Below are 27,863 nucleotides of genomic sequence, written 5' to 3'. Positions count from 1 at the left end.
GAGTCTCAGATTCAAATGCAGCCCTCCCACTGAAGTTTCAGAGTCTGGTGGATGCAGAAAGATGTTTACCTGTTTAGGTGCAGACATTCAGACAGTGCCAGAAAATCCTAGAGTACGCTCGTCTCCCGTTGGGGCTTGTCGGTAGCAGTTCCTGCTTCAGAAACTTAGCTGCCACTCTTTCATTGCATCCTTGTAGCTCTCCCTTCTTGGAAAGCATTCACCTGTAATGGGTGCTGGCCTTGTGCGGCATGAGGAGCAAAAGGTACGAGCATCCTCAAGTTCCAGGCCCTGCCCTGGAAGAGCTTGCTGACCCTAACTCAGGCGACTCTCCCTTGCGGGGACCTGACAGTTGAGAGGGTGGATGAGGGCGGGTTCAGTCAGCTGACCCAGCAGGTAGGTAGCACACCCTTCCTTCCTCACTGCAAGTCAGTATTATCTGTATAACCCTCATTGTGTCCTCCGGACACTCTGGACATTTTATCAGTTCCTTGAATACTTAGTGTTGCTCTGTGCCCAAGGACCTTTGCACCTACTGTTCCTTGTGCCCAGAATGTTCTTCATCAGTCAAATTTGACTCGTCTGTCAGCCCCCAACTAAAACGTCTCCCCTTCTGGGAAGTTTTTCCTGACCCTCCAGTGTAGAGTAGGTCCCCCCGCTATAGACTCCTGCAGAGACCTAGCCAGTACTCACCAGACTTGTTAATGCTTCTCGATGCCTTCTCTGTGCCCACAGAGATGTAAGCTGTACCAGGACAGGAATCACTGCCTGCCTTATTTCCACTTCATGGTGCCTGTCACATAACGGGTGCTCAGAGTGAGTGAGTGAACGAATGAATGAGTGAATGAGTGAATGAACGAACAAATGAAGGAAATAACAGGTAAATGGATTTTCCTGGTGTGTCTCCCTCAAGGTGTATGCCATATCAAAGATAGGATTTTTCTCTGATCAAGAATATAGGTGAGCCTGGGTGGCTCCGTTGGTAAGCATCTGACTCTTGATTTCAGCTCAGCTCATGATCTCAGGGCCATGAGATCAAGCCCCACATTGAGCTCCACACTCAGTGTGGAGTCTGCTTAAGATTCCCTCTCTCCCCCTCTCTGTGCCCATTCCCCCACTCCCATTTGCATTGTCTCTCTCTCTCTCTCTCTCAAAATAAATGAAATATTTTTTAAAAAAGAATCTATAAGGAGCTTTGCTTTCCAGGTAGGAAGTTCAGTCCCCTGAGTAGGGAAACCTCCTTACCCATTGATGCTCCTTGTGCCACAACGTTTTGAGAGCAGCTGGGAGAAGTCAGCTCTCCATGTCTAGTAGAGAATATGGTGGAAATAGGTAAAAGGGAGAGCTTATGAAATTCTCTCTACTTTGGACCTCACTTGTCCTGCACCAGTATTTAGTTTGAAGGAAATTTCCAGAACAGAGACCAGACAGTTCTACTCAAAGGTAAATAAAAATAATATCCTAGAGCCAGTAGAAAGGATTTAGGGTCATTTCCTCTTTCTATTACCCAGTCACATGTTCTCTCTCCCCTGATTTTAATAATCAGCTATCGACTACAGCTCTTTTATTGTTTTGAAACTTTTTGTAATTGGAATCCTTGTTTGCTCAGAGCTTGCAATGTTGCAGACTACTGATTATTCCAGGTCTGTGCTAAATTGCACTGAGTTCTGGGGCGCCTGGGTGGCTCAGTCGTTAAGCGTCTGCCTTCGGCTCAGGTCATGATCCCAGGTTCCTGGGATCGAGCCTCACATTGGGCTCCCTGCTCCGCAGGAGGCCTGCTTCTCCCTCTCCCACTCCCCCTGCTTGTGTTCCCTCTCTCGCTGTGTCTCTGTCAAATAAATAAAATCTTTAAAACAACAACAACAAAAAATAAATTGCACTGAGTTCTAGTGCCAGTCCTGCTCTGCTTCGGTTGGAAAGACCCTCATCCCCTCTGTGCAGCAGCTTTCTGTCTATAGGTTCTCTTAATGATGGGGACGTTTGCTTCATTGCCTATGAAGATATCTCTAGAAGAAACTATAGCCCAATTAGGCATTCAGTCCCCAAAAGATGGCATATTACCCTGTTACATGACATACAGGAAGTCAGTGGACCTAGAACAACTTTTCTAGGCTCTTACATCATCTTTAAATTGATGGGGTTGAAGTAGGTGATCCCTGATTTTTTCTACCTCTACACAGTCTGTTATTCATTTTAACCATTGTAAGCAAATGGTTACAATTTGCACTAACAAGCACATAATGGACATTTCAGTAGCAAGTCTGAGGGTGTGACCAGCTCATTGCTCAGGGGACTCTACCATGCTTGGTTGTCGAGTACCACGCATGTGAACCTCAGCTTACCGTGGTTTTCTAAATTCCTGGGAGGTACCTGTGCCTGAAAATATTTTTCCTTCCCACTGATGGAAATTCATCCCTTAGTTACATTCTTTTAGTTTTTACCCATTAGAAATTATTTTGAGTTAATAAGAATTTCTCCTTCAAAATGCAGATGCCTCTGTGAAATTATCAATCATGCACAGCTGTAATTTAATCCAATAAGATTGCTTTCTGTTCACACCTTGATGAAATCAGACTTTTCTAAAGGAAGCTTGGGGGTTTTGATTGGTTGAAGAGGGATCTTTGATGGGGAACTGCTCTGGGGAAGGCTACATGGGTGAGGCACCACTGGGAAGTCCTCCAGCTGGAAGAGAGAGAAGAGTTTCTAGGAAATAGGAGAGATGAAGAGAGAGAGCAGACAAATGGTGCTTCTTTCAGAACTTTGATGTGCACTGGTCCAGCACTAGGACTGGGCTTGATGAATGGATTGTGGAAGAGATTGCCCCCACAGGAACTTAGGAGTCTGAAGGAATGGTCGCTTCACGTAAACAAAGACCCCATAGACCTTCAGAGAGAGTTGTTTTCCCCAGCATAAAAGAGCCCTTTCTAGGAAGAACAGCTATAATTTGCACAAGTGCTAAAAATCTACTTCCAACTATAAAAGGACTATAATATCTAGGGCATAGCAAGGCGACCATTCTGCCCTGTGATATGATGTGTGATCGTGAAAAGTAATGAAAATGGAATAAGGCATTGTAAAGATATTGCTCTAATGAACACAGTTCTTTTTGCCAGCCTTTTTTCCAGCTAGCAAATTACATTACTCCATCAACTTGGTAGGACATCAGTAATGTCTTCAGAAAATAGCTTGTGGGAGCTGGGTTACTCAATGACAGGATTTTTTAAGACAATGTAATTTGGCATTTCTCAATTTTCTTTGATTTTGCACCAAGCAAATGGAAGACTGTGATAAATATTTTCCACAAGTGGAGTCTTAAACGGAAACCCAGCTGGTAGCAACAGTATTCTGCCATTTATTTGGATGCAGGATTTCAGGTTTTCTGTGTAAGACAAACTTGCTGGATGATTCATTGGCTTCACGTTTTTCCAACACTGTTCTTTTCAGTTGTGTGATGAATCTGGTTTCACCTGTAGGCTTCTGGTGGTGAGAAGTAATGCCAGCCCACAGGCATGTTTGTACCCAGTGGGATCAGAGTTGTGTATCAGGGGCTATTGAGAAGTGATTGGAAATGTTTTAGCCACACCCTAAGAAGTTAACAAAGTGCACAGAGCTAATCTACAGCAAAACTATTAGGTTGGTGAGGCTTAGTGAGGTCGACGGGAAAGAGACTAGATTCGGGAAGCTTGCTGGGTTGTGATCTCAGCTCCTCCATTTACTGGCTGTACCACTTTGAGAAAATTCCACAGCCTCTCAGAACCTTGGGGTCCACATCCACACATCTGTATAACCAAGGTAATAAAGTACACAGTTGTAATTACATCAATGAAATAGTAGATGTGAAATCGCATTGTTGTGCCCGGGGAGTTGTTAGTATATTCTTTGTTGCATTGGTGCCCTGCCAGCCTTCTGTAGCCTTCTTTACATCTTAATACTCTGTTGCCACTATTGGCCCCATCACCAATACTGATCTCAATTCAGTGCTTGTTCTTACAGAGCTTTGTTCTCTACGAATAAGACAAATCTTTGCAGCCTCTGCCTTGGTCCCTTGGAACACTTGCTGTCTAGATGCTCACTCTTGGGACATTCCCTCTCAACACCCAGCTGCCATGCTTTGAGAAGCTACGTGGAGATGCCACATAAGTACTCTGGTTACCAGTCCCCGCTTAAGCTTATTCTTCAGCCATTCCAGCTCAGGTGCCAGAATGAGAATGAGGAAACCAACTTAGTATCTTGGTGTCATCAGGTAAATCCTCTGATTTATGCCAGTTGTTCTGAAATATGCCAGTTGTTCCAGCCTCCAGTTATTTTGAGACACCCCTAGCCATTCAAGTCATCCCAACCCCACATACTGGAGAGCAGGGTTGCTCACTAAACATGTGAGCCTAAGACAATGGTTGTTATTTTTATACCATTATATTTTGGAATGGCTTATTACATAGCAGTAGATAACTCAAATGTTGAACAAATATTTGTCATCCATAGATCCTCCTATATTATTTCCATACTAGCTTTGCCAGGGTACACTGGAAACCTGGGAGCAAGGAGGAAATGTGGGAAGTGATCATGCCAAAAGCTAGGAAGAGAACTAGGGTTTGCTACCTAGTCTTGATTACTGTACTTCCATAGACATGCTTGAAATCAGATAGTGTGAATCCTTCAGTTTTCTTCTTCTTTTTCAAAATTGTGTTGTTAGCTATTCCAGTTCCTTTGCCTTTCCATACAAGTTTGATAATAAGCTTGTCTATATCTACAAAAACTCTTACTGGGATTTTTTTAAAGATATTTATTTTTTATTAGCAGAGCAAGAGAGAGAGAACATGAGTGGGGACAAGGGGCAGAGGGAGAGGGAGAAGCAGACTCCCCGCTGAGCAAGGAGCCCAATGCAGGGCTTGAACCCTGGGATCATGAGCTGAAGGCAGATGTTTAACTGACCGAGCCACCCGGGCGCCCTCTTACTGAGATTTTTATAGGAATTGTATTTAACCTGTAGATCAATTTGAGGAGAATTGACAGCTTTACTGTACTGAGTCATCTAATCCATAGACACTGTATATGTATTTATTTAGATCTTTGATTTTTTTCACCAGCATTTTATAATTTTCAATCCATAGATGCTGTACATGATATTTATAGATTTATACCTAAGTATTTCATTTTTTATCGTGCTTATAAGTGGTATTGTATCTTTAATTTTGGCTTTCATGTGTTCTTTGTGAGTATACAGACATGCAATTAATTTTTGTGTGTTGAGTTTGTATCCTGTGACTTTACTGATTTTATGTATTAGTTCTGGGAATGCTTTTGTAAATTCCTTAGGATTTTCTACATAGGTAATTATGTCTCTGCAAATAGGGACAGTTAGTTCTTCCTTTTTAATCCCCTTTCTTTTGTTATTGCACTGGCTAGCACTTCTATGTTGAATAAGAATAATCGCAGTGGACTTCCTTGCCTTTTCCCCAATTTTAGTGAGAAAGCATTCAGTATTAGTGTTTGCCAGTAGACATGGTATATAAATTGCCCTTGGCCCAGTCTTCTCTGGATCTCCTCATCAGATCTCTAACTGGACAGCAGATAGATGGGCTCAATGTACAGCCAGTTCTCATAATCTAGTGGATTTTCCTCATTTGGGAACTGGTGGACTTAAATGGCATCTGTTCTCATCCTGGCTTTCTGGGACATGAGACAGATAAGATATACTGTAAACTACACACCTCACAATGCACTTTTGTCAAGGCTCCTCATATCTTAGTCTCCACTTACCAACTGTTATTTAGGGCACCTGCTCTTGTCAGTATTTGATGTGACACACCTACTCCTCCACTCTTGCCCCTTAACTCTACTCCTACCCTATTTTTGGAACAAAGGTCTGAATTGGCTAAAGGAGAAAGGGGTCCCAGATGACTGACCTTGGCTACTACAAAAGCCAGCCTCCCCATAATGCACGGACAGCTGCACAGATTCCTGCTTGGTCCAAACTTGCATTTCTGGTCCATGATTCAGCTAGTAGGAAGGGAACCTTCCCAACACTTTAAAGCAAACATGCTTATCCAGGTGATGTTTTACTATGCATTGTTCTGAGCAAAGTTGTGGCTAAGAACACATCCTAGACTCTGGCATTAGGTTGGCTATTAGTACTAGTTTTAAGTTATATTGTGATTTTTTAAAATCTATATTTGTGTCTTGATAGGCATTTTGATAGTAAATTGGAAGTGTTCTATCAGAGGTAACTTTTTAGTTGCCTTTTTGACTGTGAGTACCCTGACTGATCACTGATTTTGTCACAGGCAGTCATGCTCCCCACATTAAATGGGGAAAAGAGCAAGCATGTCATTAATTATCCCCTCAGAAGAAAAGTTATTGCTAGAGGTTTCTTGAAGCCAAGTTAAATCCAAATGGTTTTGCTACTTCTATAGTGTGTCTGAATTCTTGATTCACTTCCCCTTTGACAGTGGCAGAATAAACAAGTCCCCAAAGAGGAGGAACACACTACCCTTCTTTTTGTGAACATTTACTCTTCCTTGATCTCCTCTCCCTTCTTCCTCCTTTTGAAAAAATACCATGTGTGCGCTATGTATATTTGTGTATAATGTCTGCATTACTGAAAAATGTCAAAATCTTACAAGTTGATAAGCATGAAAAAAGATTAGTCATGGCTGCAGTGGCTCTTCTAGAAACAAGATTAAAGGAACGAGTAATTTTGACCTCTTGAGGGATTTGATAATATAATTAAGTATATAAAATGAATGCGTATTTCTATAATTTAGAGGGAGTGATATATATATTTGGGTTTCAGAGGGAGGGGTAGAGAACTAGTTTTCTGTGCCTGTCTAGCTTTCAATAATGTGAAAGGAGGATCCATCCATTAGCAAAGAAAGCTTTACATACACAGGTAGCGAAAAATGTATTTTCTCTTATAGACATGGTTTGTGACATTCAGGGAATCCATTAAAAAGCACATTACTTTTTGCAAAATTACGTATTTTAGTGTAAAAAGGCCAGATAGTAATGAGAGGAAATAACATGTTTAAAAGAGGAATCCATTTTTGTGAGAAATTGAAGCATTATAGAGATTTTGGAGTCAGACCCTGATTTAAATTCCACCCAAACTAACTACTAGCTGTGCGATCTTAAACAAATTGTTTGATTTCTTTGTGCCCGGTTTCCTAATTTGTACAGTAGAGGATGATCGTAACTACCTGGCAGATTGTTGTGCTAATCACAGGGAATGGAGGGGAGGAATGGTCCTTGCTCAGAGTCAGGCTTATAGGATAACACTCCACGTGTGATAGTTCTCTTTGTATTTATGGAAAATGACTGCCTGTGGGAAGGGGGCAGGACTTTTTGCCATGTTCCGAGGACTGCACTTTTATACTTAGCAGATTACACAGGTCTGATTTGTGGCTAAGGACGCAGCCATTTTGCCTGTGATCAACTCCTAGTTCTGCCATTTTCTAGCTAGTTCCCTAATCTCTCTGGGCTTCAGTTTCCCCAGTGGTAAAATGGTGATAGTTCCAGGTTCAGAAGGTGGTTTGATGTTTCTTTTTAACAGCTTGTTTGAAGCGTGATTTACATACCATAAAATTCAGCCGTTTTAAGTGTACAGCTCTATAAATTGTAGACATTTTTGCAGTTGTGCAAATGAGCACCACCATCCATCCATTTTTTAAATATTTCTGTCACCCCCAAAGGTTCCCTTGCACCTTTGCACCTGTTTGTGTTGGTTCCTACCTCCATGCCCAGCCGCAGGCCACCACAACTCTAGACTTTCTAGAAATTTCACATACATGGAATCCTATAATATGTAGTCTTATCTAGTTTCTTTTGCTTAGGCTGTTTTTGAGGTTCATCTGTGATGCAGTGTGTATCAGTACTTTGTTCCTTTTGTGGCAGAACAGTATTGCATTGTATGGCTCAAGCGCATCTTTTTTACCCATTCACCAGTTATTTGGGCTATTTCCACTTTTTTTTTTTGGCTATTTTGAATAATACTGAAATGAACACTGGCATATAAGTCCTTATGTGGGCATGTTTTCATTCCTCCTGAATGGATATCCTAGTAATGGAATTTGGGGGCTGCCTTGGTCCTTTCAGGTGGCTGTACCAAAATATCATAGACCTGGTAGCCCCGGCCTTCTCCTTTCCCTCTCCTCATTCCCTGAAAACCACTAATCTACTGTATGTCTCTATGGATGTGCCTATTTTGGACATTTCAGTAAATGGGATGAGACAATATACAACAGAATAGTATCTGCCAGACCATTTTCCAAAGTGGCTGCACCATTTTGCATTTTCACCAACAGTGTATGAAAGTTCCAGTCTCTCCACATCCTCACCAGCACTGGCTCTTACAGCCATAGTAGGTGTGAGGGGCAACTCGCTATAGTTTTGATTTGCATTTACCTAATGACTAGTGATGTTAAACATCTTTTCATGTGTTTATTAGCCATTTGTGTATCTTCTTGGAAATGGAATTCTTCTATTCTTCTTCGAAGAGAAATATCTGTTCACATCCTTTGTTCATTTCAGTTGCGTTATTTGTCTTCTGTGTAACTTTTTAAGAAGTCACCAAAATGTTTTCCAAAGCACTTGTACCATTCTACTTCCCCTCACAGTGTATGGGAGTTCCAGTTCCTCTATATCCTTGCCAACACATACAAAATAATATTGTTAGTTTCTTTTGATTCTAGCCCTTCCAGTGGGTATACAGTGGTACTGTAAAACATTACTCTGATGACTAATTATTTTGAGCATCTTTTCAGGTACTGACTTGCCATTCGTATTTTTTTTCTGAAATACCTGTCAAATATTTTGCCCATTTTTCATTTTTTTTGTTTATGCCTTATTATTACTGAGTTGTAAGAGTTCTTTGTATATGTTGGTTAGAAGTCTTAGATGTATATTTTGAAGATAATTTCACCCAGTCTTTAGCTTGTTTTTATTCTTTCTATCTTTTATAGGGGACATTTAATTTTTACAAATTCCAATGTCAATTTTTTGACAAAAAAATTGTTTGTGTTATATGTAAGAAATCTTTGCCTAACACTGCCACGGCCCGCGTGCAAGGTCGAACAGGGGTGAGGGTAAGAGAATGAAACATAAAAGTATGGGAACAGGAGGGTTGCCCACGGGGATGCCGCGAGCAACAACTTTATTCTTACTTACACACTTTATATAAGTTCAGGTTATATAACAATAGGACATAAACAAGTTCCACAGTTTTCTCCCTGCCCTCTCCTGGCTCCGTCCCAAGTTTTTGGTCCAAGGCCAGGTTCCTCAAGGACATAGTTTCTTCCCATGCCTTCAAAGGGCCTGGTGCGCTATTTTTCAGGGCTTATCAATAACACTGTAGTTTCTTAGCCTAAATACAACTCGGGCTAGCCAGTACCACATGTTCTTGTATGGGGGCAGCCAGGTGGCCATGGTTCAAAGGGATCAGGGAGCCTTTGCTCTACCCGATTAACCCCTTTGTTGCTCATGGCTCCCGACATAACACAAGACCATGAAGATTTTCTCCTATATCTTTTTTTTTTAAGTTGTATAATCATACATTATACATTTAGATTGATAATCCATTTTGAGTTAATGGGCTCATAATGGATCTTGGTATAAGGTATAAAGTTCAGGTCAAAGTTCATTTTTTTTCCTACGGATGGTTGAAATAACTGTCTTACTACATTGTTTTTGTGTCTTTGTCCAAAATACATTGGCCATATTTGTGTAATTCTATTTTTGAAATATCTATTGTTTCATTTATCTGTCTCTTTGCCAATACCATACTGTTTTAATTACTATAGCTTTATAGTAAATCTTAAAATTGTCTTATGTGAATCCTCTTTTATTCTTTTTTTAAAATTGTTTTGACTCTTCTGGTGTCTTTAAATTTCCATATACATTCTAGAACCAGCCTGTCTATATCTACGGATTTCATGTTGGTATTTTTATTACAACTATAGATTTTTTTTATTACACTAATTTTTATTGCACTATAGATCAGTTTGAGGAGAATCAACATCTTGACTGTATTCACCTTTGCTTTTGAAGGATAGTTTAAGTACAGATTTCTTAGTTGACAGCTTATTTCTTTCAGCATTGTTATTCTTTTGTATTTTGTCTCCATGGTTTCTGGTGAGAAGTCTGCTGTTTCCCTTCTGGTTGGTGAGGTGTTTTTGTTTTTGGTTTTTTTTTTTTTTGCTCCTTTCACTATTTTCTCTTTAATTTTGAACAGTTTAACTATGATGTGTCTAGATAGATTCTCCTTGCATTTATTTTACTTGGAGATAGTTGAGCTTCTTGGGATCTATGGGCTAATATTTTGTATTAGTTAAATTTTAAATTTATATTAATTAAATTTTGTGTTCATTAAATTTGGGAAGGTTTTGGACATAATTGTTTCTATTTTTCCTGCCCCCTTCCCTTTCTTCTCGTGTTTCGGGATATACCTGACTTCTCAGAGGTATCTGAGTGTTCTATTTTTCTTCAATTATTTTTCTCTCTGTTCTGCTGATTCGATATTTCATTGATCTGGCTTCTGATTTTTTCTGATGATTTCACCTGCCATGTCAACTCTGAGTCCCTCTGATGAACTTTTCATTTCAACTCTAGAATTTATATTCGGTTCTTTTTTACAGGTTTTACTTCTCTATCAGAACTTCCTCCCACCACCTTTTTTTGAAAACTGTTTTCCTTTAATTCTTTGAATATAATTTAATTAGTTGGAAATAGTTATCATAGTTGCTTTAATGGTTTTTCTTTCTAAATCTAATATCTGAGTCCACCCGGAGTCCATTTCTTTTGACAGCTGTGTTCTTAAGTACGATTCCGTGTCTTTTACAGTATGTATTACAAGTTTTCTTTTGTTGCTGTAATAAATGATCACAAACTCAGTGGCTTCAAATGACACAAATGTATTATCTTGTAGTTCTGTAGGTCAGAAGCCTGACACAGGTCTCTCTGGGCTAAAATCAAGGTGTCAGTGGGGCTGTGATCCTTCCTAAGGGTTTTATAGAAAAACCTCTTCCCTTAAGTTGTCCAGCTTTTGGAGGCTGCTCATATTCCTTGGTTCTTGGTTCCCTTTCTGAATTTCAAAGCTAACAACATAACGATCCTCTGACCCTGCTTTCACCATCACAGCTCTTTCTCTGACCCAGCTGGGGATGGGTTTCTGCTTTTCCAGATTCGTGAAATTAGATGGGACCCACCTGGGTGACCTAGGCTACTCTCCCCCTCTCAAATGTTTTGACCTTAATCACACCTGCAGAGTTTGCTTTGCTGTGTGAGGTGACATTCACAGGCTGTGCAGATTAGATTGTAGCTTTATTTGGGGGCCATTTCACTCCCCACTGCAGCCTAATAATTTTTTTAATTGAAAACCGAACTTGTAAAATAACATTAACTCTGCATTCTGTTTTATTGTTCTGAAGATTGTTGTGGTGGTTTTGTAACTTTTTTGGATGTAAACTGTGGAGTGTAGGGTATAACTTATTAATGATGTCTTTGCTCAGTTTTTTGTTTTAGCCCTAGCTCCCTAGAGGTCTCCCCTGTGATTGCGTAGTGGGCAGCCAGTGACATGGACAGGGGTGTTGCTCAAACATGTTTAACCTAAAAGGCTTCCCTCCCTCTGCCGTGTGTGGCAAGGTGTGTGCAGGTCAAAGTTGTAGTCCTCTCTCTTGGCTTCTACTTTTTGTCAGGCTTTCTTGCGCCCCCTTATGGATGTGCAATTTCCTAGTTACCCAGATGCTATGTATGGAGAGCTTGTCTCAGTTCTTCTAGGACTGTGGGGAGGGTGGTGGATAGGAATAGCTCCAGGCAAGCAGACCAGAGACTCTTGCTTTGCTTATCAAGCTCTAGCTGGTTTTTTGTTTGTTTTTTAAGAATGAACAGGTCTACCTTTGGTCAATTTCTAATGCCCTGAGGTGGTTGCTTTTGGCAATTCTATCCAGTTTTATACTCATTTTTGCAGAGAAGACTCTGATCACTTCATACCATCTTTACCAAAGTTTATATGCATAGGGTTGTTTGGAAATAAATTGAGCTACAGTCAGTTAAGCGTCTGCCTTCTGCTCAGGTCATGATCCCAGAGTCCTGGGATCAGGTCCCACTTCAGACTCCCTGCTTAGCGGGGAGCCTGCTTCTCCCTCTGCTTGCCTCTCCCCCTGCTTGTGTGCACACTCTCCCTCTCTCTCTGACAAGTGAATAAATAAAATGTTAAAAAAAAAAAAAAAACTGATCTAAAGCGGGTAGAGTCCTTAGATCAGGACCTGATATGTAGCAAGGGCTCTAACTGTATCTATTCTAATCATCATTATTGTTACTAGTGACAAAAACAACTAGACAGTCACATTTCCAGCACATATTCATAGTTACCCATTATAGAGTTTTTTTTTTTCTTTTGTATGCAATCCTCTCTCCAGCCTCTTTCTTCTAGAAAGTCCTTTACTACAGACCAGGTGTCTGCCAGCTTTTTCTGTACAGAGCTAGGTGGTAAGTGTGTTAGGCTTTGCAAGCCATACGGACAACTCCTAAGTCTTGCTGATGTGTCAGGAAGGGAGCCACCGGCCGTCTACAAAGGAGTGGGTGTGGCTGTGCACCAAACTATTTGTGAAAACATGCCACAGGGGGGATCTGGCCTTGGCACCATACTTTGCCAACCCTGCTGTAGACTCACTTTCTCATGAGGCTGCATCTTAGCACTGCCAACTTTTATGCCCCAACAGACTTTTTTTTTTTTTAAATCACCAAAGAAGAGAGAACATTTCTACTTCCCAGCACCACATTCCAGAACCTCCCAACACCTGTGCTCTGGGAGTTTACGCTTCTTCAAGGCCTCTGGGCTCTCAAGTACTTGGCATCTGTATCAGCTGATTTCAATAAAAGGACCAGTCGTATTTCTGGAATACATGTCAACAACACTTGTAGTGTTAGATACAGACATACAGCTTGGTAAGATTATTGATGGCAAACTGTGTTTCATCTATTTACAACTAGATTATGCAGCTTTTTATGAATTTTTAATTTTTTATGAGTATCATTTTTCCCTCCAAACAAGGGTAAGATATGTACATTTTTTTAAACCACAGCGTTCCCTTCTTGATTCAACATTCAATCTTTGGAGATCATTAAATCCCTAGATTATCTATTAACCTAATTGTTCTTTACACACTGGCTTTGTACCTTGAAATTAAAACAGAGCATTAAATCAGGTTTTAAGACTTTTTATTGTTAAATATATCATACATTCCAAAGGGTATATAAATCACACATGAGCTGTTTAAAGAGTTATAAAGTGTGCATATAACTGCCCTATGTTCTTCCTGGATAGAGAAGGACTTTAGGGTACTTGAATCCTGTTTTCTTTACTATTGACATGTATACTATGATTATTGTATATTTTTATTTTTACCATATTTTTAACTCCCACAAAACTGTTTTGTCTGTTTGTAGGTTTGCCCATATTCGGCATTCTCTTTGTTCTTCATTCCTACTTGTACCTTAGACCTTCCATCTTGGCTCACTTTCCTTCTTCCAGAAGTACATCCTTTAGAAATTTCTTTTGTTAAGATCTGCTGATGACAAATTCTCAGTTTTTGTTTTTTCAAAAATGTCTCTATTTCGTCTTCTCCCTTTTTTTTTAAGACTCTTATTTTTTTTTACAGCAGTTTTAAGTGCACAGCAGAATTGAAGGTACAGAGATTTCCCATATGTTCCCTACCCCCACACACGCACAGCTTCCTGTATTACCCACATTCCCCACCAGGGTGGAACATTTGTTACAACACTGACACATCATTATCACCAGAGTCCATAGTTTACATTAGGGGTCACTGTCAGTGTTGTACATTTTATGAATTTGGACAAATGTATAATGATGTGTACATCTCGTTATGGTGTCATATGTTTTCACTACCCTAAAAATCCTCTGAGCTTCACCTGTTCATCCCTCCCTTGCACCCCCCAGAAGTCACTGATTTTTTTTTCTCCATAGTTTTGCATTTTCCAGAATGTCACACCTTCGAAATGTAGCCAATGTAGACTGGCTTCTTGCCCTTAGTAATATGCATATAAAGTTGTTCATGTCTTTTCATGGTTTAATAGGTCATTTGTTTTCAGTACTAGATAATATTCCATTGTCTGGATGGACCACAGTTTATTTATTCATTCATGTACCGAAAGGCATCTTGGTTACTTCCAAGTTTTGGCAGTTATGAATAAAGCTGCTGTAAGTTAATATGTGTGTTTGTATGGACATAAGTTCTCAACCCCTTTGGGTAAATACCAAGGAGCATGATTCCTAGATCCTATGGTTTAGTTTATTTAGTATGTTTAGTTTTATAAGAAACCACCAAACTGTCTTCCAAAGTGGCTGCACCATTTTGCATCCCCACCAGCAATGAAGGAGAGTTCCTGTTGTTTCGCATCCTCACCAGTATCTGGTAGTGTCAGTGTTCTGGATTTTGCTCATTCTACTAGATGCGAAGTGGTATCTCATTGTTTTAATTTGCATTTCCCCAATGACATCTAATGGAAGCATCTTTTCATAGGCTAATTTGCCATCTGTATCTCTTCTTTGGTGAGATGTCTGTTCTCTTTTTTTTCATTTTTTTCAGTTTTTCTTTATGTTGAGTTTTAAGAGTTCTTTGTATATTTAGGGTAACAATCCTTTATCAGATGTGTCTTGTAAATATTTTCTCTCAGTCTGTGGCTTACCTTCTCATTCTCTTGACAGTGTCTTTTGCAGAGCAGAAGCTTTCAGTTTTCCTGCTTATCAGTTATTTCTTTCCTCGATCATGTCTTCGGTGTTGTATCTAAAAAGGCATCATTGGGGATGTCTGGGTGGCTCAGTTGGTTAAGCGTCTGCCTTCGGCTCAGGTCATGATCCTGGGGTCCTGGGATCGAGCCCCTTGCTCAGCAGGGAGCCTGCTTCTCCCTCTCCCTCTGCCTGCCGCTCCCCCTGCTTGTGCGCGTGTGCTCTCTCTGTCAAATAAATAAATGAAAAATCTTTAAAAATTTTAAAAAAGGGTATCACCATACCCAAAATTATCTAGGCTTTCCCCTGGGTTGTCTGCTAGCAGTTTCATGGCTTGCATTTTACATTTAGATTTATGATCCATTTTGAGTTCACTTTTGTGAAGGGCATAAGACCTGGGTCTGCATTTGTTTGTTTGTTTGTTTGTTTGTTTTTTGCAATGTGGATGTTCGGTTGCTTCAGCACCATTTGTTGAAAACACCTGTCTTTGTTCCATTGTGTTACCTTTGCTTCTTCGTCAAAGGTCAGTCAACTGTACATATGTGGGTCTTTCAGAGCTCCCTGCTCTGTTCCCTTGATCTGCTTGTTCTTTCATCAGTACCGCGCCATCTTGATTACTGTAGCTTTAGAATCAGTCTTGAAGTTGGTTATATTGATTCCTCCAGCTTTGTTCTTCTCCAGTGTTATGTTGGGTATTCTGGCTCTTTTTGCCTCCATGTAAACTTAGAATCAGTTTACTGACATCCACAAAATAACTTCCTGGGACTTTGATTGGGATTGCATCGAATCAATAAACCAAGTTGGGAAAAACTGACATCTTGACAGTATTGAGTCTTCTTATCAATACACATGGAATACTTTCCCATTTATTTAGTTCTTTGATTTCATTCATCAGAAATTTTTAGTTTTCCTTATATAGAGCTTGTACATATTTCTTTAGATTTATATCTCAGTATTTTATTTTGGGTGGGTGTACTAATGTCTCATTCTTTTTTTAATAGTTTATTGAAATATAATTCATAGAGGGCACCTGGGTGGCTCAGTCAGTTAAGCGTCTGCCTTTTGCTCAGGTCATGATCTCAGGGTCCTGAGGTGGAGCCCCATATCAGGCTTTCCACTCAGCGGGAGGTCTGCTTCTTCCTCTCCCTCTGCCCCTCCCCCTGCTTACGCTCTCTCTCTGTCAAATACGTAAATAAAATCTTTTAAAAAAGAAATATAATTCATAGAACCATACAATTTACCCATCAAAAGCATGCAATTCATTATATTCAAAGACATGTGCAGCCATCGCCACATTCAATTTTAGAACATTTTCTTCACCTCAAAAAGCAACCCTGAACCCTTTACCTGTACACTCAGATTCGTGAAAGATATTTTTGAGGATACAGGAATTCTTTGTGCCGGGCACATTGAGGATATTATTCTACTGGCTTCTGGCTTTCTGTTGGCCTTACCTTGACTCTTTTCAGTGTAGTCTGTCTCCTGCAATTGACAAGAAGGGAGGATTCTCTGTTAGACCCTGTGATGTTAGGTAGACACTGGACTTGCTCTTATGCCCCCCAAGCTTAAAACAAAAAAACAAACAAAAGCAGAGGAAGCCAGAGGCTCCAGCATATGAGCATACCATAGTTGCACCATTCTACTTACTTCTCAGGGGTCCCTCTTCACTTAGATTTTGGCCTGACATTTCTTTACTATCTTTTTTTAAAAGATTTTATTTATTTATTTGAGAGAGAGAATGAGAGAGAGAGAAAGGTCAGAGGGAGAAGCAGGCTCCCCGCCGAGCAGGGAGCCCGATGTGGGACTCGATCCCGGGACTCCAGGATCATGACCTGAGCTGAAGGCAGTCGCTTAACCAACTGAGCCACCCAGGCGCCCTTCTTTACTATCTTGCCAGCATTTTATTACATTTCTTTTTATATTTCAGTCATGCTGGCCAGCCTTTTTGAAATACTTCTAAATATTGTTAAGTATTTTACACCCTAAAAAAGAGGACTGCAAGACACGAAATGGGCAAAAGCCAGACACAGGAAAGCACTGTCCCCATTATGAGCATTAAAGGAAACTATTTGCATACAGTGGAGTACCACCCTGTCTGCCTGGAGGATTCTGACCAGTCCTTACCACTGCGCTACAGGGAGTACCAGCTCTGTGAGCAGCACCACGTGGCCTCCCTGCTGGTAGCCAAACTGCCGGGGGCCCAGGCTGCTCATGAGCAGGTCTGGCAAGTGGGTGAGAAAATTGTGCATGAATCCAGCATGACATGAAAATAGTCAAACGTAATTTGCAAGTTACAAATATGATACAGGCAATGTGTTCATGGTTCACTTTTTTTTTTTAAGATTTTATTTATTTGACAGAGACACAGTGAGAGAGGGAACACAAGCAGGGGGAGTGGGAGAGGGAGAAGCAGACTCCCCACTGAGCAGGGAGCCCGATGTGGGGCTCGATCCCAGGACCCTGGGATCATGACCTGAGCCAAAGGCAGACGCTTAACGACTGAGCCACCCAGGCACCCCTGAGGTTCACTTTTCAAAAAGAAGATGAAAACACAAACTTTCAGTTTCAAAATTCAACCCCATCTGCAACAGAAGCATTTCTTTAACAAGGCAGCTCTGTGCCCCTCATCCAGTATCATCTCAACTACCACCATCCTACCAGGCTTCTCTCTGCATTCCTACCCATTCAGCTTGCATTTAAAAAAAAAAAAAAAAAAAAAACAGGGAAACATACAGGTGATCCAAGTGGGCCCTTTGGCTGTTGGAAATAACCATTTTTATGCTATTGGGCCACTTTTTTTTTTTTAACTTTGCAATAAAATCAGGCAATTTTTCCCCATTGTTTATTTCAGTGTGGATATAACAGTGTGTTACATTTGATTACCATACGTTCACTAGCCCTGGACACTTAATGATACTAGCTTGTGTTTATATGTAGTTGCGAATATTTCTAAATGTTCTCCCACTCCTTGTCTTAGCATCAGGTTAATTGTGATGTGAAGTGGTCCATCAACAAACTACTTGGAAGAAGCAGGTCTTGAGCCTGAATGTCCTAACTCTTTCATTTGAATTTATCTACTGTAAAACCTCTGCTTCTGAACCCGAATTACATAAACATTTAAAATAAACAAAAAACTCTTTTGTTCTTCTCTGATTTAGAGTTTCTTTATAACAATAGATAATGTACCAACAACCATAAATTGTTAAACTTCTTAGAGTAAGAAAGTCCTGCCTTTTGGGTGGAGGACCTCTATTTAGTGGAAATTAAGAGGCGTTAGAAATATAATCTTTGTGGGGGCGCCTGGGTGGCTCAGTCATTAAGTGTCTGCCTTCAGCTCAGGTCATGATGCCAGGGTCCTGGGATCGAGCCCCGCATCGGGCTCCCTGCTCAGGAGCAGGCTTCCCACGGAGTTGCTTCTCCCTCTCCCCCTGCTTGTGTTCCCTCTTTCGCTGTCTCTCTGTCAAATAAATAAATAAATAATCTTTAAAAAAAAAAAAAAAAAAGAAATATAATCTTTGTGTAAGGAGATGATTCTGCTTACTCATTTTGTGGGATAAAATAAACCCAAGAAAAATCTAATTGCAGTGAGACAAAAATCTCACTGTAATGTTCTAAAACGCTGTTGTAATATATGATAGAATTATAAGAGGCACATGAATTTTATTTTCTCATACTCAAGGGGTAGGTGGTGGTGGGATGTGGCAGATGCACCTGTCAGTGATGTGGGGCCAGCAACACATATCACAGATAAAACAGGAGGTGAGGGTTCAATTGAGGCCAGAACCCAGGATCATCCTTTTTTGGAAACAAGTGAGAATTCATAGCTCTGATCTTCCTGTCACCAGCGAGGCAGGCAGTAGGAGTGATGGAGAAGTAAGGATTCATTGCCCCCATCGGGGAAGAGCACTTCTCTGGACTGTGTAATTAATTAAGCTCATGGTAAGAGATGGTTCTTATTCTAAGGCAATTTCTAGGATGGTATGATCTTTTCTTTCTTTGATTTCATTTCCCGATGTTAGGATCTTTTTTCTTTTTTATCTTTTTTAAACTAACAGCAACAAAAGTGTTACATATTACAAATGAAGCTACCCTATCACAAAGGCATAAATAACTTTCATACAGCAGCTGGTTTAACTTAAGCCAAGCCTGAGGAACATCACATGACTTCATCTGCCTTTTCACGCTTCCTTGGCCCAGTCCCCTGTGAGTTTCCATGTCATTTCTATATAAGGCTTACAATTCATTAAAAATCCAGAATTTTTTAAACTTGAGGCAGTTATCTGCCAGAGGCCATAATTCCCAAAAGTGAAAAAGTAAAACCCAGTGTCTTGTTTTTTATTATGAAAAATTTCAAACATACACAAAAATAGAGTAATATGATGAACTTTCTTACATTCCTCATCCATATTCAATAATTATCAAAATTTTGCAACACTTATTTTATCCCTCCCCCCTTTTTGTTGAATTGTTTTATTCTATTTCGCAGTTCTTAGCATTTCTGAATCTGTTATTTGCTGTCTTTTATTACTTTTGGAAATTCTCAGCCATTATGGCTTCATATATTGCTTCAGCCCCATTCCCTTTCTAACCTAATTTGAAATTCTAGTTAACATGTATGAGACCAGGGTCCTTTATTTGCCATTTCATTGCCTCTCCATGTTTTGACCTGCCTTCCAGTTTACTAATTCTTTCTTTGGCTGTGATGCATCTGATGTTAAGCTATTGAGTTCTTGACTCCAGTTTTCTATTTTTCAGTTCCAGAAATTTCATTGGTTATTTTTTTTTCTAATTTTTTGCTAAAGTTCTTTTCTATTATTTAAGTTGTCAAACATACTTTTTACATTTAAAGACCTGTTGGTTTAAAGACCTGACTTGTTGAGTACCTATAGGTCTGTTTCATTGTCTGTGTTTTTTTTCTCTTGGTTTTCAGACAGTCCTTTGTTTTTTGTATGCCTGGTTATAATTTTACTGAATGTCTTGCAATTGGACATTGAACAGGAATAATTATAGGTTCAGGATGACATTTTACTTCAAAGAGAATTTACTTTTGCTTCTGGGAGTTTGTAGGAACAGATCACCTTAATCCATTCAGGGTTTGAACAGATCGAGTCTTTGTGAGGGCTGGTCTCTTTCTGGGTTACTACTACTCTTACCTTACCCTTTGGAGGTCACAAATGAAAGTCAAGGATGTTTACCAGGGCTCCTTTCCATCCTTGTTGCACCCTGAGCTCGTTTCTGTGTCCGTTTCTGTGAGACTGCCAAAACCTCTGCTCAGCTCTTGAGCCTGTCTGCCTCTGCGTTCAAGTCAGCAAAGGGAAAAGTGGCAACAAATGTAAGGATCACCTTCTTGAGCTTCTGTTCTTTCCGCGGTTTTGACTCTTCCAGATCCCTCGGCCTCAGTGGGTCTGTGGTACCTTCAAACAATTATTTTGTAAATTTTGTCTAACTTTTCTTGTTTTTAACAAGGAGTTCGGTCTGGAACGAACTAATCCACCATTGCTGGAAGAGAAATTCTGCTGAGGAAATTTAAATCAAATCTCAGACATTACATCATTTTATCCATTCATTAGCTTGCATCTTGGAAAAATGTGGACATTTCGTTATATGCCAACAATGCTGTTTCATGTTCAGATTTCCTAGAATTCCCAGAAATGTCTTTTAATGATTGTTTTGTTTGAGGTCAAATACACAAGGTCTATATGTGACATTTGGTTGTTGTATCTTTTGAGTCTCTTTTAATCTAGAGTGCTCTCCTCCCCTGCCATCTTTTTCTTTTCATGCCATTGACCTGTTGAAATTCTGCATCAAAGTCCTGTAGAATTTCCCATATCTCGGTTTAGCTGGTTGCTTTTATTTGATCCTCTATCACTTGTTTTTCCTATGAAATGGAATTTAACTGCATGGACTTGATTAAATTCAGTTTTGTTTTTGGCAAGGATGCTTTATAGGTAGTGCAGAATAATTCCTGTTGTATGACATCAGAGAGCACACGATGTCTGATTTTTACACTGTAAGGATGCTAACATTGATCAGTGGGTTCTGTTGGTAACAACGTAATCCATCTATCATAAAATTCTCCATCATTCTTTGATCTCTTTGGTTACTATGAAATACGGTTTATAGAGGCAAGTTAAGCTCTTCTTTTAAATTCAGTCACGTCTTTTACATCAGTTCTAAAAAAAATCATCCCGAACAATCAATGTTTTTTTCCTGCTTTCAGTGCCAGACTGCTACCTGTAGTGAAGCTGTGTAATTGGTAATTACATCATGTGGGGAAACCTCAGCAGGACCAGCAGTGCGGGTCCTGCCACCAGGACTTCAATAGCCTTTGAGCTTGAGGCATTCCACTTTCTGGATTTGCAGCCTCCTCGCAAAGTAGGGCAGCACAATCTTGGTGCTTATGGGCCTGAGTTGAAGCTAGTACGGGTGCTGCTGCTTTGCTCTGCTTGTTTAAACACATTCCTTCCTAGGCACTTACTCACCACAGAAACACCAAGGGCAGTTTTTCCCTCCTAGGCCCAGCATTCGGGAGCGAATGATTGCTAGCATTGTACCTACAGAAAAGGAATTTATAATGCCCCAACAACTGTCCCAGGAGCCCATGGCCCCTTCCGGTCTGGACCAGTTCAAGTTATGTGGCTCCAGGAACCCTCCCCTGGTCACCAAGGGCTCTACTGCTTCTGGAGCCCCACGTCTGTGCCATGGCAGCCCTCACACTGCTCTCCATGTCATGATTTTATCTGCCTCACTTCTGCAACTAGACTGTGTCCCAGCCAGAGCAGGGACTCTCCTGGGACTTCTCATTCCCTACCACCCTGGGCACAGAACACAGCATCTCATAGGCTCCCCTGCCCTTTCCCCTTCCCACTCAGACTCCTGCCTTGGTCCCCACACTCCTAGGCCCCCCTGAGGCCGTTCCTGGGTCAGACTCTTCGCTGGCCTTCATTTTTGGCAGTGCCATGATTGAAGACAGCCGGCAGGCCCTCCTCTCTCCTCATCACGGTCACCCACGTGCCCTTGCTGGGGACCTTCTCCCAGCAGGAGTGAGCTTCACCAGTGTTGCTGTGGGTGCGACTCCAGCAAGTAGTCGTGATTGTTATTCCAGATGGCAACTGGGAGGTTTCCAGAAACAATCCAGGCACGTGGTCAGTGCTCGCCAGAGCCACGACACTGCTCCATAAATATTTATGTGCAAGTCCCCCTCGCAGACACATTCCCCTCATCCTCTCCTGACTGAACTTCACTTTGTTTTTTTTAATATCTTTAAGCAACAAGAGCAGGTACCTGTCAAGGCATAATTATGTGCCACTTTCTCTCCCAGCATGGAACCAAGGATTTTTCTTTCCTTCTGCTAACTGACATGACAGACATCCATTTTGTGATATGATTTTTAGTATAAAATTCCTTTTTGCCTTTAAATTTAATTATTCCACATTCATAGCAATAAAATCAAATCCCAAATTCAGGTGTGCTTTTCAGGGAAAGTGTCCGGGGCAGTTACCTCCTGATAATGGTGTCCTGTACTTAAGCCTTTTGTCTGCAAATCTTAAAATCTCTTCCACACAAGTAGATAATGATGTTCATTTTGTGGGGTGAGGGGTGAAGTGATTGATCTCCTGGTCTACTCAAGAGATGAAGAAAAATCCAAGACCCAGGTGTTGCTTTTGTTTCTCCCCTCCCTCTCCCTTTGCAGTTCTTTCAAAGAAGCATGGCCGACCTTCTATTGATTGAAATACCTCCCTCTCAAGGACTGCTTTCCACTTTTTGAAGAGCACGAATGAAAGGAGTTTCTATATCACATTTCGTGTGGGGAAGAGTTGAGGTTCAGGGAGAAGGAATGAGAAGGAGACGTGTGCCCACTTACCAGAGAATATATGTGTCTCTTGGTAGATCTGCCTCTTCTCTTTTACACAGTAGAGCTTAAATGTGGTTCCATGAGTTCACAAGTGAGAAATGGTCAGAGCAGAGCTTGGCACATGGCAAGCCCTGTGTGAGTCATGACTCTTAGGGCAGAACCTGTGGCCTTTGGACAAGCAGCATTTGGAGTGTGCCCTTGCTCATGCTAGCAGTGTAAATGCGCTTCCCTTTTCCCCATCCAGCCAGGCTTGCCCAAACCCTTGAGAGCCAGTTTATATCTTGTTTCCTTCCTCCAGGAAACCTTCGGTCCAACCAACCACCAGCACCTCTCTCTCTTCATAACTCTTACATTATTCTCTCAATGTAATTCAATCCCCTTGAACTGAGCATTACCATGTACTAAGGTAGGCCTCATTTGGGCACAAAATCATTTCCTCTCCTGTCATATTTTGTAACTGTGGTATGGATGTTTGTCTTGTGTCTGGTGGGATTATTGGGCCTTGAGGGGAAAGCTTATAGCTAGACAGCCTCCAGCCCCAGAAACAATCCTGTACATATAGGAGGAGTTTGGTAGACTCTAAGGATAGATGTTGTGGGAGATAGAAGCGGCCAAACTGTACACATTTTATTGACTCTGATATAATAAATTCTTGTTGAATCACATGGAAGTTATATCAGGTTTGGAGCATAGCCCTTCGTTTTCATTCTTTGCTCTCCTTACAACACCCTCTTCTATTCTGTTACATGGGAAAGAGGTCAAGCTTGTATTGAGCTCCTCCTGCATGCAGGACATCATAGCGAACACAGATGGGGGGGCCAGAATAAAAGCTCTGTAATCCAGTGAGATGATAAGTAAATACACAGGTCCTGTACGAAAGATGGGCCATGATGAACTCCAAGGGCTTGGCAGTTAAAAGGAGGGCATGGTAGTATCTCCGTGGGGAGTCGTGAACACTTCATTCATCGACTCAATATGTACTGAGCTGCCATCTTCTGTTCAAAGGCCGTTCTAGGTGCTGGAGCCTCACAGGAGAGGCTGGAGTATAAGCTCATCAACTGGTCTCTCTGACCCACCCCCAGAGAGAAACGCAGACCTTGTCTCCTTTCTCTCGTGTTGATTAGAGAGACTTTCCAGTCCTGTCATTTCTTTCCTAACACAGGATGCCACCCCGTCCTGACCACCCAGCTAGCTTCCTCTTGATAGGGGTCAATGGGGTCTGCCCCTCCCCCCCCTTCATGGTCTCCTGGTGGAACGCCAACTGCAAAGGTGAGAGCTGCTGACCCTGTTTGCGCTTTGGTTTCTTCCAGGATTTTTTTCCCCGGAAGCCATCCTGTCAGAGGGGTGCAGGTAATGAAAGTGGGCAAACTACAGTTGCACCAAGGCATGTTCCCCCAGGCGATGAAGAACCTCAGACTGGTGAGTGTGCCGAGATCGTGTGTCCTTCTGCAGGGAGTACCAGGTCTGCCTGTTGCTAGGCCGCTTCCTTGTGATTTTTAGCAACTCTGCACATGCGCACTTGTCTGCATGCACACACACATGCACACACACGTTGGCACGCACACGCATACCCATAAATGTTTAACGACCAGCTCTAAGAAAACCTGATTTCTGACGTTTGCCGATTTCTGTGATCTAAATGTGTGCACCATGGCCGATCTCAAACTACCCAGATAAAGTCAACCAGCTCCTAAAATTCATGACACTAGAATAGTCAGCTCTTGCTAACGGGTGCAAACTGGACTTCAGGACACCATTACACCTGTGCCCTACTCCAGTGAGCAGGTCGCCTCCTCCCAGTGTGCCGACACTGCCAGCAGAGCGTTCATCACATAGTACAGGCCCAGCTCAGAGGTGCTGCGGGCTTGGTTCCAAACCACTGCCGTAAAGCCAGTATCGCAATCAAGAGAGTCCAGTGAATGTTTTGGCTTCCCGGTGTATATAGAAGTTATGTTTACGTGATACTGTCGTCTATGAAGTGTATACAGCATTATGTCGAAAGAATAATATATACTTTTCTTAATTTAAAAATACTTTATCGCTAAAAAATGCTAACCGTCATCTGAGCTTTCAGTGAGTTGTAATCTTTTTGCTGCTGGAGGGTCTTCCCTCCATGGTGGTGGCTGCTGACATCAGGGTGGTGGGCGCTGAAGGTTGGGGTGGCTGTGGCAGTTTCTTAAATAAGACAACAATGAGTTTGCCTCATCAATGGACTCTTCCTTTCATGGAGGATTTCTCTGTAGCATGCAATGCTGTTTGATAGCATTGGAGCCATGGGAGAACTTCTAGAATTAGAGTCAGTCCTCTCAAACCCTGCTACAGATTTATCAACTCAGTTTCTGGAATATTCTAAATCCTTCATTGTCATTTCAACCATCTTCACGGCATCTTCACCAGGAGTACATTCCATCTCAGGAAACCACTTTTCTTTGCGCATCCATTCAGGTTTCATCATCGGATTGCAGCCCGTCAGTCCCATCTTCAGGCTCCACTCCTGATTCTAGTTCTCTTACTCTTTCCTACCCATCTGCAGTGACTTGCTCCCCTGAAGTCTTGAACCCCTCAAAGTCACCCAACTTCTTCCAAACCCCTGTGAAAGTTGATATTTTGACCTATTCCTATGAATCACAAATGTTCCTAATGGCATCTAGAGTAGACGAAATAGAAAGGTGAATCCTTTCCAGAAGATTTTTGGTTTAGTTTACCCAGATCCTCAGAGGAATCATGCTCTATGGCAGCTATAGACCAATGAAATGTATTTCTTCAATAATAAGACTTGAAAGTGGAAATTACTTCGTGATCCATGGGCTTAGACGTTGTGTTAGCGGTCATGAAAACAAGATTAATCTCGTTGTCCATCTCCATCAGAGTTCTTGGGTGCCCAGGTCCATTATCATTGGGCAGTAATGTTTTGAAAGGAATCTTTTTTTTCTAAGTAGTAGGTCAGAACTTAAAGTCACCAGCTGCATTAGTGCCTGAGAGTCAGCCTGTCCTTTAAATGTTTCAAGCCAGGCATTGACTTCTGTTCTCTAGCTATGAAAGTTCTAGATGGCATCTTCTTCCACTATAAGGCTATTTTGTCTGTATTGAAAACCTGATGTTCAATGTAGCCATCTTCATTAATTATCTTGGCTGGATCTTATGGATAACTCCATAAGTTAGGTTAGGCTTTGGCTTAAGGGAGTCATGGCTGTTTGATCTTCTATCCAGACCACCGAAACGTTCTCCATATGAGCAGTAAGGCTGTTTCACTTTCTTATCATTGCATGTTCACTAGAATAACACTTGTAACCTCCTTCAAGAGCTTTGGCTCACTGTTTGGTTCAAGAGGCCTAGCTTTTTCAGCCTCTCAGCTTCAACATGCCTTCCTCACTCAGCTTAATCATTTATAGCTTTTGATTTAAAGTGAGAGACAGGCGACTCTTCCTTTCACCTGAACACGCAGAGGCTATTGGAGGGGTATTAATTGGCCTAATTTCAATATCATGTCTCAGGGAACAGGGAGGCCCAAGGAGGGGGTGGTGGTGAATGGTCAGTTGGTGGAGCAGTCAGAACACACACAATGTTTATTTATTATATATATAATAATATATTTATTATATGTGTCTTATATGGGCATGGTTCATGGTGCCCCAAAACAATTGCTATGGTAACATCAAAGATCACAGATCACCATAACAAATATAATAATGATGAAAAAGTTGAACTATTCGTGAGAATCACCAAAATGTGACACCAAGAGAGACACTGCGCAAATGCTGTTGGAAAAATGGTGCCTGTAGACTTGCTTGACACGGGCTTGCCACAAGCCTTCAATTAAAAAAAAAAAAAAAAAGCATGGTGTCTGGGAAGCACAATAAAGCAATAAGACAAGGTATCCCATAGTAGGATTACCTGTCACCCAGGAGACTGAGGTCTTTGCAGTTATCTTGGTAACCGGTTCAGTGCTGTACAAGGACCTGGAACGGAGGAGGTGTTCCTTGTTGGAGGAAGGAGGAGGGGAGGGAGAGAGAGCCACACGATGGTAACAGTAAGTGACAAGACACTAAATGGGAAAACTGGGCCCGTGTTGGGATATAAGAAAGAGTGATGTTTGTTTTCACCCTCTCAGTGAGCCTCCATGCCCCGGGCTCTCTGCTGCCCCAGACTTTCCACCCCAGCAGAGCTCCCTCTCACCCAAACCATGGCTTCCAGATGGAGAGCCGATGTGCTCACCTGGTCCAGGTGTTGGCAGGTCTCGGGGAGACCTGTTGTATGTGGTTTCCCGCAGAGCACCTGGTACTTGAACAGGACCCTCTGGGCCACAGGGCCCTTGTGTGCAGAAGAGCTACAGCTGAGAGACCCCAGCCCTCCCTCGGGTTGCTCCGGGAAGGCCCAGGGACTGGCTGGTCCCATGACAGGGGCAGCTACCCACATGTAGAAGAGAAAAATCGCAAATACCTGTAAGTTCCTTAAAAATGAAATTTCCTAGTGCTGGTTTTTTGCCTTTTTTTTTTTTTTTTTTTTAATGATAGCTATGTTCCCTTTCCCAGTCTTTGGTTGAATTAAGCCCATGGTCAACAGGAAGAACACTGAGATTCCTGAAGGCACACGGCTCTTACTTTCTTTTTACCTTGTCTGATGGCTCCACCCAGACTGATGGAGGAACACCTAGCAATCTCTCGCAGTCCCAGAGAAAACTTCCCTTTACTGGCCTGCTAATATCCATCAGGGGTTGAATCAGTGAGGCAGAAAAATACTTCCTAAGAGGGTCTACTGTGAAAGTTTTGACAGAAAAATAACGTGGGGGAAATTTCCCAAGTATATGATGTATCCAACCCAGGGTCACCTGCAAGTTGTTTTATAAGTGCTCAAATTAATCCTTTATATTTTTGTGGGACTAGAAAGCATTAATACTGCTCATATGTAGGGGCGCCTGGGTGGCTCAGTCCGTTAAGTGTACCAACTCTTGGTTTCGGCTCAGGTAGTGATCTCAGGGTCATGAGATCGAGACCTGCATCAGGCTCAGGGTGGAGTCAGCTTAAGATTCTCTCTCCCTCTCCCACTGCCCTTCTCTCCTCCCTCTCTAAAATAAATAAATCAATCTTTTTAAAAATTACTGCTCATTACTTACCTGGTTCCCATGACAGATGAGGTCAGTGGGGCAGATAGTTTCGTTCCCGTTTGAAAACTGAAGGAGCTAAGGCATGGAGACATTCAAGAGTCTGTCTAAAGTCATACTGAGGTAGAGCCAGGTCTAGTTTGTTCAATTTAATGTGTTGATTAAAT

General features: G+C 41.5%; 1 protein-coding gene across 8 annotated transcripts in view; it reads left to right on the top strand.

Moving 5' to 3' along the window:
- SMYD3 (SET and MYND domain containing 3) overlaps positions 1–27,863 on the top strand; it is a 707,320-nt gene that overhangs the window by 663,382 nt on the left and 16,075 nt on the right. For all 8 annotated transcript variants that reach the window (XM_027613201.1, XM_027613207.1, XM_027613205.1 and 5 more), the window contains one exon: positions 23,906–24,014. In XM_027613201.1, the coding sequence (XP_027469002.1) occupies positions 23,906–24,014 (109 nt within the window). The remainder of the gene's footprint in view (positions 1–23,905; positions 24,015–27,863) is intronic.

This window comes from Zalophus californianus, chromosome 10, assembly GCF_009762305.2.
Source record: "Zalophus californianus isolate mZalCal1 chromosome 10, mZalCal1.pri.v2, whole genome shotgun sequence".
Lineage (NCBI taxonomy): Eukaryota > Metazoa > Chordata > Mammalia > Carnivora > Otariidae > Zalophus > Zalophus californianus.
This window is presented reverse-complemented; position numbering and strand designations above follow the sequence as displayed.